This window comes from Manihot esculenta, chromosome 1, assembly GCF_001659605.2.
Source record: "Manihot esculenta cultivar AM560-2 chromosome 1, M.esculenta_v8, whole genome shotgun sequence".
Lineage (NCBI taxonomy): Eukaryota > Viridiplantae > Streptophyta > Magnoliopsida > Malpighiales > Euphorbiaceae > Manihot > Manihot esculenta.
The window spans coordinates 4,165,116-4,179,838 of NC_035161.2; the positions used below are offsets into that span (position 1 = coordinate 4,165,116).

Here is a 14,723-nt window from a genome sequence, read left to right on the forward strand (position 1 = left end):
AGAGCCGTTACGGTAGGGTATCGGTTTCCGGGCTGTTACAGTTAATATATAATGCAATATTTTTTTTTTCAAAAATGCGATGGCCTTGCAACTGTTACAAAATATGACTGCAACACTTCGAAAGTACGTTCAACATCTTTTCGACATGATTATTGTTTCATTACAAAATATATTTTCTTCATTATTTGTGGCTCACAAATAGTTTGCACAATAGTTAACCATTTCGAATATATACTATCCGTTTCTAATGTATATGGTTAATATCTCAATAATATTACTGAATTCAAGTCCGACCTACCGGAATATTTAGTGTACTAATTGTATTTTCAATTAATATATATTGTTCAATTATAATATATGTAATTCTACTTATTCTATTTAATACATTATAAATAAATTAATTTATTATAAATACTATTTATAATTGAGAATATATTAATTTAAATTAAATTTTTATAATTATAAAAATATAAAATAAATTAAAAATATAATATATTACGAGAATATAAAAAATAAAGATCTAATTAAAAATTTTTAAATATTCAAATAATAAAAAAAGATTTTTATAAAAAAAATTATAAAATTTTAAATTATATTATAAATTAACAAAAAAAAATTAACGTTGTTGTAATGTCACACAAGCACAGCACCAAAATCCCAAGTTGAAAGTTATCTCCGACACTAAAATAAAATAGTATCGGAAATCGTCTAAACACATATTATAATAAAAAAAAAGTAAAAAATATAATGTCCACTTCAGAAAAAGCCCACAACCAATAGAAGTTGATCGCCTTCGACAACTCCATCAATTCCAACAAGCGGGAGAAGAAGCAATAGTCAGATGCTTAAAATAAATTCATGCACTCCGAGAATAGCTAGATCTGAGCAACAATTACAATCTCTAAGCATGTAAAAGAAAAAACACCAAATCAAAGCACGAGGGACAAACGATTGTCAATAAGCCCAAAACCAGCAATATAACCCAAAAGCACAAGAACCTAAGAACCCAACCATCAACGTTAAGGCATGATAACAACTACCACCGTATGCTCCGACCATGCAAATAGCCACTAAATGGACGAAACTGAATCATGACAGTTGCAGTCTATATAATCATAGAATAGCTCAAAAGAGTTAAAAATAGTTTTGATACCAACAATTTATCCGTCTTCATCCCATTAAGCGAACTTAATCTGATTTGACAAAAAAATAAAATCATCACATCAAATTCAAACAAAATATATATAAGAAAAACACAAATTAAAGAGACTATATAGAATTAATGACATTGGATTCTTTCTGCCTAAAAATAAAGAGGCTCGATCCTGATAACTACAAAGTTGTTCATGAAATTTTTCTCTTTGTTCTCTCTAGTAGATTTGATGAACTTTTTTTACCTGTTTTCAATTGATGTTATGTATTACTAAATAATACATTAGTTAAATAAAGAATTCAAAAAAATGAAATTGTATTTTTTTTTTCTTTTAAATATACATAAAAATATCTTTTAACTTGTACACTTTATTTTTTGTTTAAAGCAAACCCAATGGAAATTACAGAATCATGCATTATTCAAGAATGATTGAGATAAGGAGTTTCACTTACTCACATTAGACAAAGAATCAACAACCCAAATTAATTTTGATTCACTGATTTATAAACTAGAAAGGAAATAGCAACAAAAACGGGAAAAGAAAGTTCAGCATGTTCCACTTCCGCACATTAGTGGATGTAATTTTTTTTTTTTCAAAGGTAAAAATTCATTAATGCAAGAATAAATACAATTAAGTCCAAAGGGCTGAAGATATGGCAAACAAATAAAGGAGCTAGTACAAGCAAACCAACCCAATAACATCAAAAGCCTAAAGATCAATCCAGAACCATCTGCCCAACTAAAACCCTAAAATATTGAGTCTAACACGAGTCAGAGAGAAAATCCGGCCTCATGAGAAGGGGAAAGTAAGAGGCGCTGCCAGTGAAAGTACTATCTGCAGAAAAAACTGTTACAAGGACAGTGTCGTTTCAAGGAGAGAAACATAAAAGAAAAATTATACAAAATCGATTTCTTTAGACCTCCACAAGGACCGGGAAGGCCTCCATCTCCCACAAACTCAATGAACTCAGAAGACCAAAACTCAAGAAAGTTGCAGTTTGAAAGAAGCTTGAGAAGAAACCAACATGCAAGTGAGAGACCAGATCAACCCAAGGGCGGTTATCGTGAGCATCCTAGAAATAGACCCACCATCAGACGCTAGAAAGTATATAGATCCATTGATAAACTGCCGTCTTATTGCCATCAGCAAATTTGCAAGAAAATGAGCAACCACAATATAATCAAGCAAAACACATATTAAAAGGATTCCTCTCTCTTCTCAAACATAAATCTATCCAAAAAAGAAGAAACAAACAAAAAAAAAACAGACATATACAACCCATCCCATCCGATAGATTATCTAATCCTATTCCATAAACTAAAGTCCGACTCACAAGTTTACAGGCATGTATTAGAACATGCTTCGCAATACCACAAATCCGCAGACAAGCACATATGATCATTAGAAATTTGACATTTCAACAAAAGTAATACAGCATTATCAGTAAAGAAGTCAAAGTTAGCCAAAAACTACAGGAGGAATACAATCTATTCAACAAATTTGCTGGGTACAGATACACAGGCCTCCAAAATATTCTCATTGCTAATATTAATTCCGTTTACACACTGCTAACAAGGAAATCAGATCTCCCCAAGATAAATCTGCTTATCACTACTGCAAGATCCGACAATAGGCTCAGTAGGGTGGAAGACACACTCATTGACAGATCCTGTGTGGCCAGGAAGCTTATACAATATACGTCGAGAAGTTGTGTCCCATACATAGACCATCCGATCTGAACTACCAGCAGTAACCTTGCTTCCATCAGGTGACCAGCTACATTTCAACAAGTTCTTTTCAAAGTTGTGTTGGTGCCCTTCCAGTACCTTAACGCAGCGATTTTGTGGCGCATAGGGGCGCATATCCCAAATGCAGAGCTTGCAGTCCATACCATTAGTAAGAAGGTATGAGCCATCAGGACTCAACTGCATACTAGTTATCATATCTTGATGGCCTTCGAGTTTCATGGTTACTTCACCTTTCCGCAGGTCCCAAACCTTAACATCATTGTCTATACCACCTGTGAAGATCTTATCTGATGCATCAGAAAAGCCGACTGCTGTGATTTGGTACTTATCTGGAAATGTTTGGATGGCACCCCTCTGTCGCATATCCCAAAGTTTTGCAGTTCCATCATCAGAGCCACTGACAATGAGTGGAGGCCCCCTCCTTGAAGGACAACATGAATTTACAAAAGATGAATGCTCTGCCATTTTCTTAATCTGTTTCCCTGTCTCAATATCCCATGCCCTGACTGTTTTATCAGGACTAGCTGATATTATCTGGTATCCATCAGTAGTCCAGTGAAGATCCAGTACTGCATTCTTGTGCCCTTTCAAAACCATGAAATTTTTGCACTCCCCATGTACATACCATAGAAAGATCTCTTTGTCATGAGATCCAGATGCAATCAGATTGCCAGCTGGATTGAACTTCATTGTATACACAGCACTTTGATGACCAGTGAGTAACATGATGGGCGATTCCAAGCTCGATGTACGTTGCTTTCCATTTGGCCCAGGTCCTTGTGGCCCAGTATAAGGAACAGTAGACCATTCCATTGGCCTTGGACCAGAGACAGACAAAGGATTATCACCCTCTCTAGGAACAACTTGCATCTTGGCCTCTGCTATTTGAAAGAAGGGTTCCTATTATTTGTTCTTGTCACTATCCTGAATTAAAACCAACACCAAAGAATTAAGCAGGTAAAATAAAATATAAACATGATGAAAAATGAGGAATACTTTATTAAGCTACAAACTAGGCAAGCCTAGAACTATAATTTACAAGCAAAATCATTCTGAAGTCAACATAGAAGGGGTCCCATCCAAACAAAGAAGTAGAATACATACTTGTACCAATTCCAAACATAGAAGTAGAACACATAATTGTACCAATTCCAAGCAAATAAATCTCATACTGAAGTCAAATTTTCTGAAAGGTGAGGTGAGCAAGCCCTAATGTCACATCCTATACATACCGTTGAGATAGCTAAAAAGAAAAACTGAAATTGCATAACATAAACGAATCCCACAAAAAGCAAAGACGCCAGGATCCACAGGAAAAGCAATTCAAAGAGTAAGGGTGGTACTGGGTATTGTCCCAGCGAAATTTTAAGTATCCAAACCCGAATCTATTTACAAATACACTATCCAAAACCGTTTAGAAATTGGATTTCACAACCCTATCCATCCCATACCCGTCTACCATTACCTATTTACTACCCTAACCCGATTAAATCATAATCAAAGGGGAAAAAAAAATCAGAAATTCACATAAAATCTCACATTCGAATTTCAATAAATTCAGAAAAATATTTCAATAATCTCACAGAAACAACTCTCAATTCATTCACAGTAGCCTTTATATCACAATTATAACCCTCGCGACATTTACATAAATCTTAGCATTTACACAAATTTCAGAAATCTAAGATTAACATTTCAATAAAATTCTGAAACCCATTTCAACAACCTCACAAAAAAAAACTCTCAATCCATTCACAATAGTCTTCATTTCGACAAATTTTCAATAGATCTCACAGATACAGCTCCAAGCACATTCATATAAATCTTAATATTTCCACAAATTTCAGAAACACACATCAATAAATCTCACAAATCTTAGAATGCACACATCTGAAACCACAATCTCAGAACCCATTAAAACCTGCCGTGACCGAGGACTAGACTAGAGTGGAGAGGAGCAGAAGAGGCGTGATTGAGGACGAGGACCAGCGGCGAGGATTAGCACCGGACGGTAGAAGGACTGGACCAGCGGATGCAGCGACGAGGACCAGAGGGAGCGGCGGAGGAGAGCGAAGAAGCAACCAGGACCAGCGGACGCAGCAACGACGTTGACAGCGTGAAGAGCAGAGGGACGATCGGGGGGGCGGGGGGAGGCGTGCGGCTGTACTAGAGAGAGAGGCGTCGAGGCGGAAGTGGGGAAGGGGAGGGGACGGGCGGCTGTGTCGAGAGAGAGAAATGTCAAGGATGTGGATTTGAGGGTTTTTTTCTTTTTTTTTTTTTTTGGCTTTTTTTATGAAGGGCTTTAAGGGTTTAGATCCTTCGAAAGGAAACAGAGGTTTAGTTCTTTAGTTGTTTAGTTTTTTTTTTTTTTTTTTTTTTTTTCACTTTAATTAACTTTTTTTATTGTTTTTAAATCAATTAACAATTTTTTTTGACACTGCCCAGGAGTGCGGACTTTAATTATACCGTTATCAATTTTATTAATAAAAAATAAAATTTTAAATAAATTATATTTTAATCTTTAAATTTTAAATTAATTAATTAATGAATTTTTATATTTTTAAAATTAAATATTTAAATCTTTATATTTTCATTAGATTAAATATACACTCATTTTATTTATTTTTTTATTAATTTAAAAAAAATTAGCTGACCAAACTTTTAAAAATTAATTTTTTTTACAATACTTATACACCATACAATGTATATAAAAAAATCTTTCTTTTCAAAATATTCATATATCAAGCATAATTAAAAAATTTAAATATTTATTTTTAAAAATATAACAAAAGCGTTTCGTCAATTATGCTAAAATTCAAAAATTAAAATATAATTTACCTTAAATTTTTTTATGATCAAGAGATATACATAGTTTTAATTTTTTTTTATGCCGATAGAAATTACAATAAAAATAAAAGGATTTAAATTTCTCTTATAAAATTTAAAATTAGAATTCCAACTTTCATTGGGCTGCTTCAATAAATACAGTAACTTTTGATGGAAAGAGAATAAATCGAGTGAAAATTTAATAGAATTCTATTACCATTGATTCGAAAATTCAACAATGAAATAAATTGAAAAGCATGATTAACATTTTTTACTCTCTTCTTTTACGTTTTCCGCACTGATGTCATAACAGTGAACACAATCTTGTACTCATTCAAGATTGGTTGATACTGATGAGTACTGTGCATAACTTTGAAATTTTTTATATAAAATATAAATTCTTTAATTATCAAATATTTATACTTAGTTAACTTAAATTCTTAATAGCACTTACAGGTTTAATATAATAATAAGTACATCTGACTAAATATGAAAAGTCTCATCTTCTACTCCTTAATTCTCAATTCTATTTTTTTAAAAAAAAAACCTAATTCTTCCTAATAATTAGGGGTGAGCAGTATTCAGTTCAAACCGAAAAAACCGATCGAATCGAACTGATTTGAAAATTTAATTTGGTTTTTATACATTTTGGTTCGGTTCGATTTTTAATTTTAAAAATTTCAATTATTTCGGTTCGGTTCGGTTTTGATAAGAAAAAACCGAATCGAACCGATTAGTGAAAATAATATATTTTTTTAATAATATAGAAAAATTAAATCATACTAAGATTAAAATATTTTAATTAAATTTTAAAATACTAAAAATAAAGTGTAAAAAATAAAAAAATTTATTAAAAATCAAAACCGATCAAACTGAACCGAACCGAATTGGATCGGTTCGATTCGATCAAAATCGGTTCGATTTTATAAACACTAAAATTTCGGTTTTCAGTTTATTCAATTCGGTTCAATTTTAAACCGAACCAACCGAATGATCAACCCTACTAATAATTATATAAGTAAACTAAATCAATAATGTAACTAAAATAAAATACACTAAAAATTAACATAATCAAAATTTATAAACTAATAAAGTATATTTTTTGGGTTTTTATCTTCTCATCGATCGGGACTATATCCAAACTAATTAATTTTGAATTGTTTTTAAGATTAACAGAATTTAAAATATAACATATTCGAATCCGTATGATCCAATTTTCTCTTCTTCCATCAAGTTCATGATGTAACATATACCCATGATAGTAAACTACTATTAGTAAACCTTGAGAATAATAATTTTAATTATAAAAAGTAGAATAATGATAAGACAAACATGTGTGGAGATATACAATGGTGGCTGTATATATTGTTTTATTCATTACCAAAATGTATTTAATTAAAAAATATTATTAAAGCTTTTTCATTTTAAAAAATATATTAAAATATTTTTAATATTTTAAAAAATTAATCTCTCTATTAATTTTTTTATTAAATATTTTACGATTTAATTTATATAATTTAAAAATATTAACCATTAACAAAAGGCAACTTTCTCTCTATAGAATGAGAGAGAAATCGTCAGCTTGTAGGAGCGAGCAGTATTCAATTCAAACAAAAAAAATTGACCGAATCGAATTAATTTTAAAATTTGATTCGATTTTTTTATTCGCTTCGGTTCAGTTCGGTTTTTTATTTTAAAAATTTCAGTTATTTCGGTTCGATTCGATTTTAATAAAAAAAATCTAAAAAAATCAAACCGAACCGATGAATGATAATAATATGTGATTTTCAATAATATAGAGAAATTAAATTATATTAAGATTAAAATATTTTAATTAAAATTTAAAATATTAAAAATAAAGCGTGAAAAATAAAAAATTTATTAAAAATTGAAACCGATCAAATCGAATCGAACCGAACCGAATCATATCGGTTTGATTCGAATCGATTTTTGACCAAAATTGATTCGGTTCAGTTTTCATAAATATTAAAATTTCAATTTTTGGTTTATTCAATTCGATTTGATTTTAAACCGAACCGACCGAATGCTCACTCTATTAGCATGCAAATGAAAGACATTTGATTTTTTTTTTAAATAATAAACAAGATTACATTATAGAAAAGCTTCCCCCATTAAGATTCTGTAGATAAAAAATAGCGAATAAAATTTATATATTGACAGAATTGATAGATTATAATTAAAGTAATTATCACCAATATCAAAGTTATGATTTTAGTTGTTCAATATTTAAATATTAAAATATAAACATAATTTCTCGAAAAAATTTAAATTAATTTATGCAATAGGTTAAAATATATAGCTAATTAAAATATATATATATATATAAAATGAAATAGTAAGTGTCAAATTTATATTTTAACTAAAATTAATTTGAGATCATAGTTAAAATTATAAAGATAAAATTTAATTGATTTGTGAGATAAACATGAATTTTGCGAAAAAAATTTAAATTATTTTTGCAATATATGTGATAAAGCATACACAAATTGAAACTAAATTAATTTCTTAAATGTTAACTATCATAAATTATAAAATAATATTACATATGAAATCTACTAATAATATTATTCATTGATTTATTTCTTTTCTTTATTAATAATATTATTGATCACAATATATGTAATAATATACTGATTACAGTATTGTTTTCGATAAGGAAAATTATGATAGTCTGTTATATATTATTAATTCAATTTATTTTTTTTATTAATAATCGATGTTGTTTTGATTATTTTTTTTTATAATAGATATGCAAAATAATAAAAATATCAATGATTTGGTGGGTAAAATCTCTAAAACTAAATCAATAAGAGATTTAAGATGAAGTTAGAGAAAACATTCGCTAATAAGATAGTCATTACCTCAAAATTGCCCTTTTAAATAGTTTGTCAATAATTTTATTCTCGTGGAACTCGTATTTTGTGGTTAAGTTTTGATAGGACAAAAATTTATACTATTTAAGACTCTAAACTGGAATGAGTCTTGGAAAAACTCATTTGGATTTTATTTAGAGATGGATCATAGAAAGACCCACTCAAGTTTTTGGACCATTTTCTCCAATGGTTCCTAAATTAATATCATTAGTCCCTCCTCTTATCCACAAATCTTTAGGTTCAATTATTTTTTTTACGTGTTAGTACATTGCGAGTATTATATTGTGAAAAATGAATGGTAGTTCCTTCGCTCCCTTTACTCATTTTCATTATAAATAGGTGTGTGGGGTTCATTTGCCCCACACCTCCTTTCAAAACTCCTTATTCTCTCTTGTTTCTCTTCGTTTCTAAAGTTTTAGCTTTTCCAATCACCGGATTTTGAAACTTTCGTTCTTTGTTTTTCCTTTATTCAAGGTATTTTTCTTAAAATTTACTTTGTTTGTGGTTCTTATTTGGTTGTTTATGATTTTTTGATCTTGAGTTATTGGAAGTTATTTAGTTTGGCTTTTTGGTTTTCAATAAGAGCTAGTCAGGTTTTCGGCCATAATCATGGAGGTTTTCGACTAGTTGCTTCCCCATTTGGGTTTTAGTTTTCGGCAAGTAACTTCCCCCATTCAATTTTTTATTTTCGGTTTATGCCAAATGGCTTCCCCCATTCGGGTTTCGATTTTCAGAAGTAATTCCACCCTTTCAGGTTTGTGCCTTTCGGTTACGATTTTTCGACAAGCAACTTCTCCCACTCGGATTTCGATTTTTGAAAAGTGATTCCCCCTTTTCGAGTTTCGACTTTTCGACAAGTGGCTTCCTCCACACAGGTTTCGATTTTCAGCTAGTTGTTTCTCCCATTCGGGTTTTTGACTGTTCAGCAAGGAATTCCCCCTTCGACGCATAGCCTAACTTGACCGGTTTACCATCTTCTAGTTTCACTGTAGTTACCTCGTCCACTTGTTCTGAAAAAAAGTATGTTCAAGTTTATCCATAAGATCTATAGGTAGAGAAGCCTGAAAAATCACCTTTGTGGACTATTTGTAATATTCTTGGGTCGATTTCTGGTTCCCTCTTGCGACTGCTATGCCTCCGATGGTAGGAAGTTTCAGGTACAGGTACTCCATATTAATGATTACTCCATGTTGTTCAGGATGGATCATCCTAGTATCACGTTATACAATAAAAGGATGTTAATCACTACAAACTCAACATAGATCTCCCTTTTGAACTACTCATCCCTCAAGAGGATGGTTAGGTTCATGACACTCAACATTGGTACTAATTTATCTCCCAATCCCACCAAGGGGTAGGGAACCCGTGATAGGTCCTTCTTATCCAAGCTAGTTTGTTGAATACTTATAACATTATTAGGTTCATGGAACTCCTGTACCATCAAAATTCACTTTAATATGAACCTATTCATCCTTGCTGAGATCACTAAAGAGTCAAAGTGTGGGGATAAAACTTTATTGTCTACTTCTGACTTGAAGTTTATTGGATGTCGTGATAAGCCCTCTTCTACCATAACGTTTACTTCCTTTGTCTTCCTCTCTTTCATTCGTCTCTCTATAATTTATAGCCACCAACAATCATATTAATTGTCCCCAGAGTCTCAAAATCATCTTTCTCGCTTATGTCTCTTTCTTTGGGAGCTATCTTAGTCTTTCTTCTTTTATAACCTGCCCTTTCATTTTTGTTTTGACGGGTGAATTTATTCAAAGCTCCCTTCTTTACCATATTTTCAATTTCATCCTTTAGGTTTCAGCATTCATTTGTGGTGTGGCCATAACCACCATGGAATCAACAAAATTTGTTTTTGTCTCTTCTATTTGAAGTGTCAAGGTTCATTCTTCAGGAGTACTTAATGTGCTCACCATTCTTCTAAATCCACATGAGGATGCGGGACCTACTTTCAGTAAAAGGGGTATAGCTTCAAAACCTCTCTCTTCTCTTGTCGCTTGGTATCCCCCTTCCCTGTCTCTAGATGCCCCCCTTCTATCCATGAACTTATTCTCATCTCTCCTTTTTGCTTTCTAGGCTTGCTTCTCATCATCTAATCGTATGTACTTTTGGACCCTCTCCATCAACTGGCGGCAATCTCTAGTTGGATTCTTCATTAAAAATTCCACAAACCTTGTGCTATGTGACCCCTTATTGATGGCTTCGTATGTTGTTTTATGGTTCAGGTTGTCTACCTAAATGGCCTCCACATTGAATCTATCTACGTAGCTTCTAAATGATTCCTCCTCTCTTTATCTTACCTTTTGAAGATTAGATGATAAGTTTTTGGGAGGAATACATGTGATGAATCACAGTTTAAAGGCGTAAGCTAATTCTTTGAAGTCATTAATGGAATTAGATGGGAGGTGTTGGTACCACTTTTGAGTTAATCCAATAAGAGTAGAAGGAAAAACCCTGCAAAGAACTATGTCAATAACGTTCTAGAGAAGCATTGTTGTGCAGAAGTTTGCCAGGTGACTACGTGAGTCAGTCTTCCTATCATACTTATCCAAATAAATTTGTGTAGAAAAAATTATGCTAATATCTTAGCAGAAAGGGGAGAAACCTCCCTAAGGGGAGAAACCTCCCTAATTTTGAAGTCGTCTTCCAACTGCTTCTTTTGAAACAACATCCATCAGTCTCGCGTTCAGATGCTTGCTTTCTTGGTTTTCAGACTTCATTTCAAACAGTTTCATGATTTTCCGCTGTCCTCTCCCATGCGTCGTCCTCATTTTTTCTAATACGGATTCTATGGGATCCTTGGGGATGGCATCCCCCTCTCGTTTTTTCAGTAGTTCCGTTGTAATACCCGGCTAGACTCCGGTATCGGAATTCCTACCGTCCGGTGGAATCTAGGATGTCGGAAGCCTCTAGTAGGGTAAAACCATGTTTTTATGAAATGTTTTAATGTGTTTTATGTTTTAAGCATGAAAGAAAATGAGTTTTTGCATAAAAATAGCATTGGAGGAAAACTCAGGTTCGGCCGCCGAACATGCATGCGTTGCGGGTGTGCTTTAGGCCCCCGAAAGCATAAGTGAGGGAAGTCCAGGTTCGGCCGCCGAACCCCAAGTTCGGCCGTCGAACATGGCATGCATGCGGAGGCACATTCGGCCCCCGAACGTGGTCTGGCCAGCCACTATAAAAGGGTCCCTTAGCCGAAAACGGGCGAGCTTTTTCCCCATTTTCGGCCAAGGTGAGCTCTTCGCCGTCCCTCACCCATCTTTGATGTTTTTCCTCTAAATCTTTCAAGATTTTCATTTGTTTTAACTTTGTTTTGAAGATTAAAGCTTTTGAGCAAAGTTTTGGAGCTTGGAGGTTCAAGAACCCAATCTCTCCCAACTTCGAGTTTAGGTCGTCTCCCTCTCGATCTTCAATAGGTAAGAGCCGATCTTAAGCTCATTGCATGTTTTAAGTAAGTTTTAAGTAGATCTATGGGATAGAATGCATGTTTAGGTTATAGTTATGTTTTTGGAGTTTATGGGTATAAATGTATGTTCATGAACAATGTGAGTTACTTGGTGTGTTGTAGATGAGGTTTATGTTGGTTTGAGGCCCCTAGGAACATGTATGCTTGTGTTTGTGTGTTGTAGAATAGGTTTGATGCATGTTTGATAAGTTTGGAGGCGAAATGTGTTAAGGGAGCCAAGTTTCTGCCCTTTGGCAGAAACCAGGTTCAGCAGCCGAAGGATTTTCGGCCGCCGAACATGGCTGGGGAGGCAGCCTTTCGGCTGCCGAAGCTTGCCCCCGAAAGGGAGACTTTCGTCTCTGTCTGGCAGTTTCGGCCGCCGAAAGTGCCGCCGAACATGCATGAGTTTCGTCTCTGTCTGGGAGTTTCGGCCGCCGAAGGTGCCGCCGAACCTGCCTGACTTTCGGCTCTGGAAGGACTTTCGGCCGCCGAACCTGCCGCTGAAAGTGCCCTGTCCAGGCCTCCTTTGCATGATTTTGTATTGTTGTTTCATGATGTTTTAGGGGGTTTTTGGGGAGTAGTTTATAGTTATGTTCATGTGTGTTTGGTCCCTCATTTGAGTCCACCTGTGTAGGTTCGGACCCGAGGAACCGAGGACCCCAGCAGTGAGTTCAGCTGCTTCGGTGTTGTCAGAGTCAGCCAGAGGTGAGTGGAACTAAACTTAATCCTTTAAATTAAATGTTTTATCATGTTTCATGCATCATGATTATGCAATAGGATGATTGCATTAGTGTTCACGAATATGCCGCATTGCATCGATTGTTGTTAATGTGGGTGAATGTTGGATGACCCAATTAGTCCATGACAGGAAGACCAGGACCCCATTCTACGGTCTGGCACAGAGTAAGGAAAGACCAGGACCCCATTCTACGGCCTGGCACGGTAATGGGACTCGAAGACCAGGAGCCCAGAGGAGGCCCTAGGATAATGGTAAGTAATGTATGTATGACAGGAAGACCAGGACCCCATGCTACAGCCTGGCACAGAGTTAGCTTGGACTAATTGGTGACAAGTTCACCCAACCCTTATGTGAATTGTCTGTGTTATGATGCATCTCATTGGAGCATAGTGTTATTATGTTTTATAGTTCAACTCACTGGGCTTTTAGCTCACCCCTCTCCCTTTTACCCCCAGGCTTGCAGGTACAGGATAGAAGAGGAGGTCGGTTAGAGTAAAGCTTGTTGTGTAATAGATAGAATGTGGACATGACCAATTGTAGTACGTTGTAATGTAAAAGTACAGTATAGTTATGTAATGATGTTTATGGATATTAGAGGTGTGCTTGACCATAGAATGTTGTTATCCCTTTTTTATACATGATCTTGGATATTTTATGTCATTTATGCAAACCAACTTAACATATGATATGTCACCCTTTGGGGGCACTGTTGAGATCCCACAGAGGGGTCAATGTTTATGAATTATGTTATATACAGTGCATGCACAGGTTGAGTATGGTTGATGTATATAGAAAGAAAAGTTTTAATTTTTATGTATGTTGTTGATCATGTATGGGATTATACAGGTTTACAGGTTAGATGTCAGGCTTGCTACGGGTCCCGGCGGCCTTAAGCCGATCTGGATCCTAGCGCCGGTAGCGGTCCGATTTTCGGGTCGTTACATCCGTTAACATCTTTAATTTCTCTAAAAGTTATTCCTGCGTCAGAGACTCGTCTCTAAAACATATTTCCATACTTGCAAGATTTTATTGTTGACTACTTTTGTGGTACGGTTATTATCAATTGTCGCGGTTATGGGTGAAGAGATTAAGAATCACCTAAGGAAAGAATGGAGGCAAACAATCACAAAATTTGTATTTTTATGAGAAAATTTTTTGTTTTTCACAGATGACGGTACTAATGATGCTATTTCGATCTTTCCTTCGAGCAATAGATTTGTAAAATAACAAGAATACGGGGTGATTTGGTGTGCAAAACCTCAAATACTTAAGTCAATAAGGGATCTAAGATAAATTTAGAGAAAAGATCAAATAATGATATAACAACTACCTAAAGAGTGTCATTTTAAATAATTTATCGATAATCTTATCCTGGCGGGACTTGAATTCTATGATTAAGTTCTAAAAGGATAAGAATTCCTACTTTTTAATACTCTAGTATGGAATGAGACTTGGAAAATCCCGTTTGAGTTTTATTTAGGGATATGTCATAGAAAATTCTATCCAAATTAATATTATATTTTTTTTAAAAAAAATGACATGTTATATATACATGATTTCTTTTTTAATAATGACATTATATATTTAACTTAATTAAAATTATTATTTTTTAAATATAATTTATATTTAAAAAAGAAACCTTATAATCAATTAAATTAAAAACTTTTATATAATAAACAATAGTTTTTTTTTTTACTTTTTTAACCAATTTTAAAAAAATTAATGGTAAATTTTAAATTTAATTTTTTCTATTATTGAAAATCTAATTATTCTCTCATCTCAATTTATATAGATTATAAATAATATTTTAAATTAGCTAATAAAATCACAGATTCAATTGAGCCGGGCCGGATTGGGCCAAAACATTATGCAGTTTGCCCTATCAGGTACGCATGCCATAATCAACAA

The 14,723-nt window shown here is 33.6% G+C and overlaps 1 protein-coding gene across 2 annotated transcripts; it reads right to left on the reverse strand.

Moving 5' to 3' along the window:
• Window positions 1-2,549: 2,549 nt before the first annotated feature.
• On the reverse strand, window positions 2,550-5,178 carry LOC110625703 (U5 small nuclear ribonucleoprotein 40 kDa protein). Of its 2 annotated transcripts, none has more exons than XM_043953931.1 (2): window positions 4,824-5,178; window positions 2,550-3,821 (listed from the first exon to the last, which is right to left on the reverse strand). In XM_043953931.1, exon 2 carries the CDS (start codon window positions 3,770-3,772, stop codon window positions 2,735-2,737), a length of 1,038 nt encoding a protein of 345 aa, XP_043809866.1. In that variant the 5' UTR covers window positions 3,773-3,821; window positions 4,824-5,178; the 3' UTR covers window positions 2,550-2,734. The 2 variants fall into 2 exon arrangements, with proteins under 2 accessions (XP_043809866.1, XP_043809862.1); XM_043953927.1 differs by having other exon boundaries at window positions 2,550-3,826; window positions 4,824-5,175.
• Window positions 5,179-14,723: the final 9,545 nt, after the last annotated feature.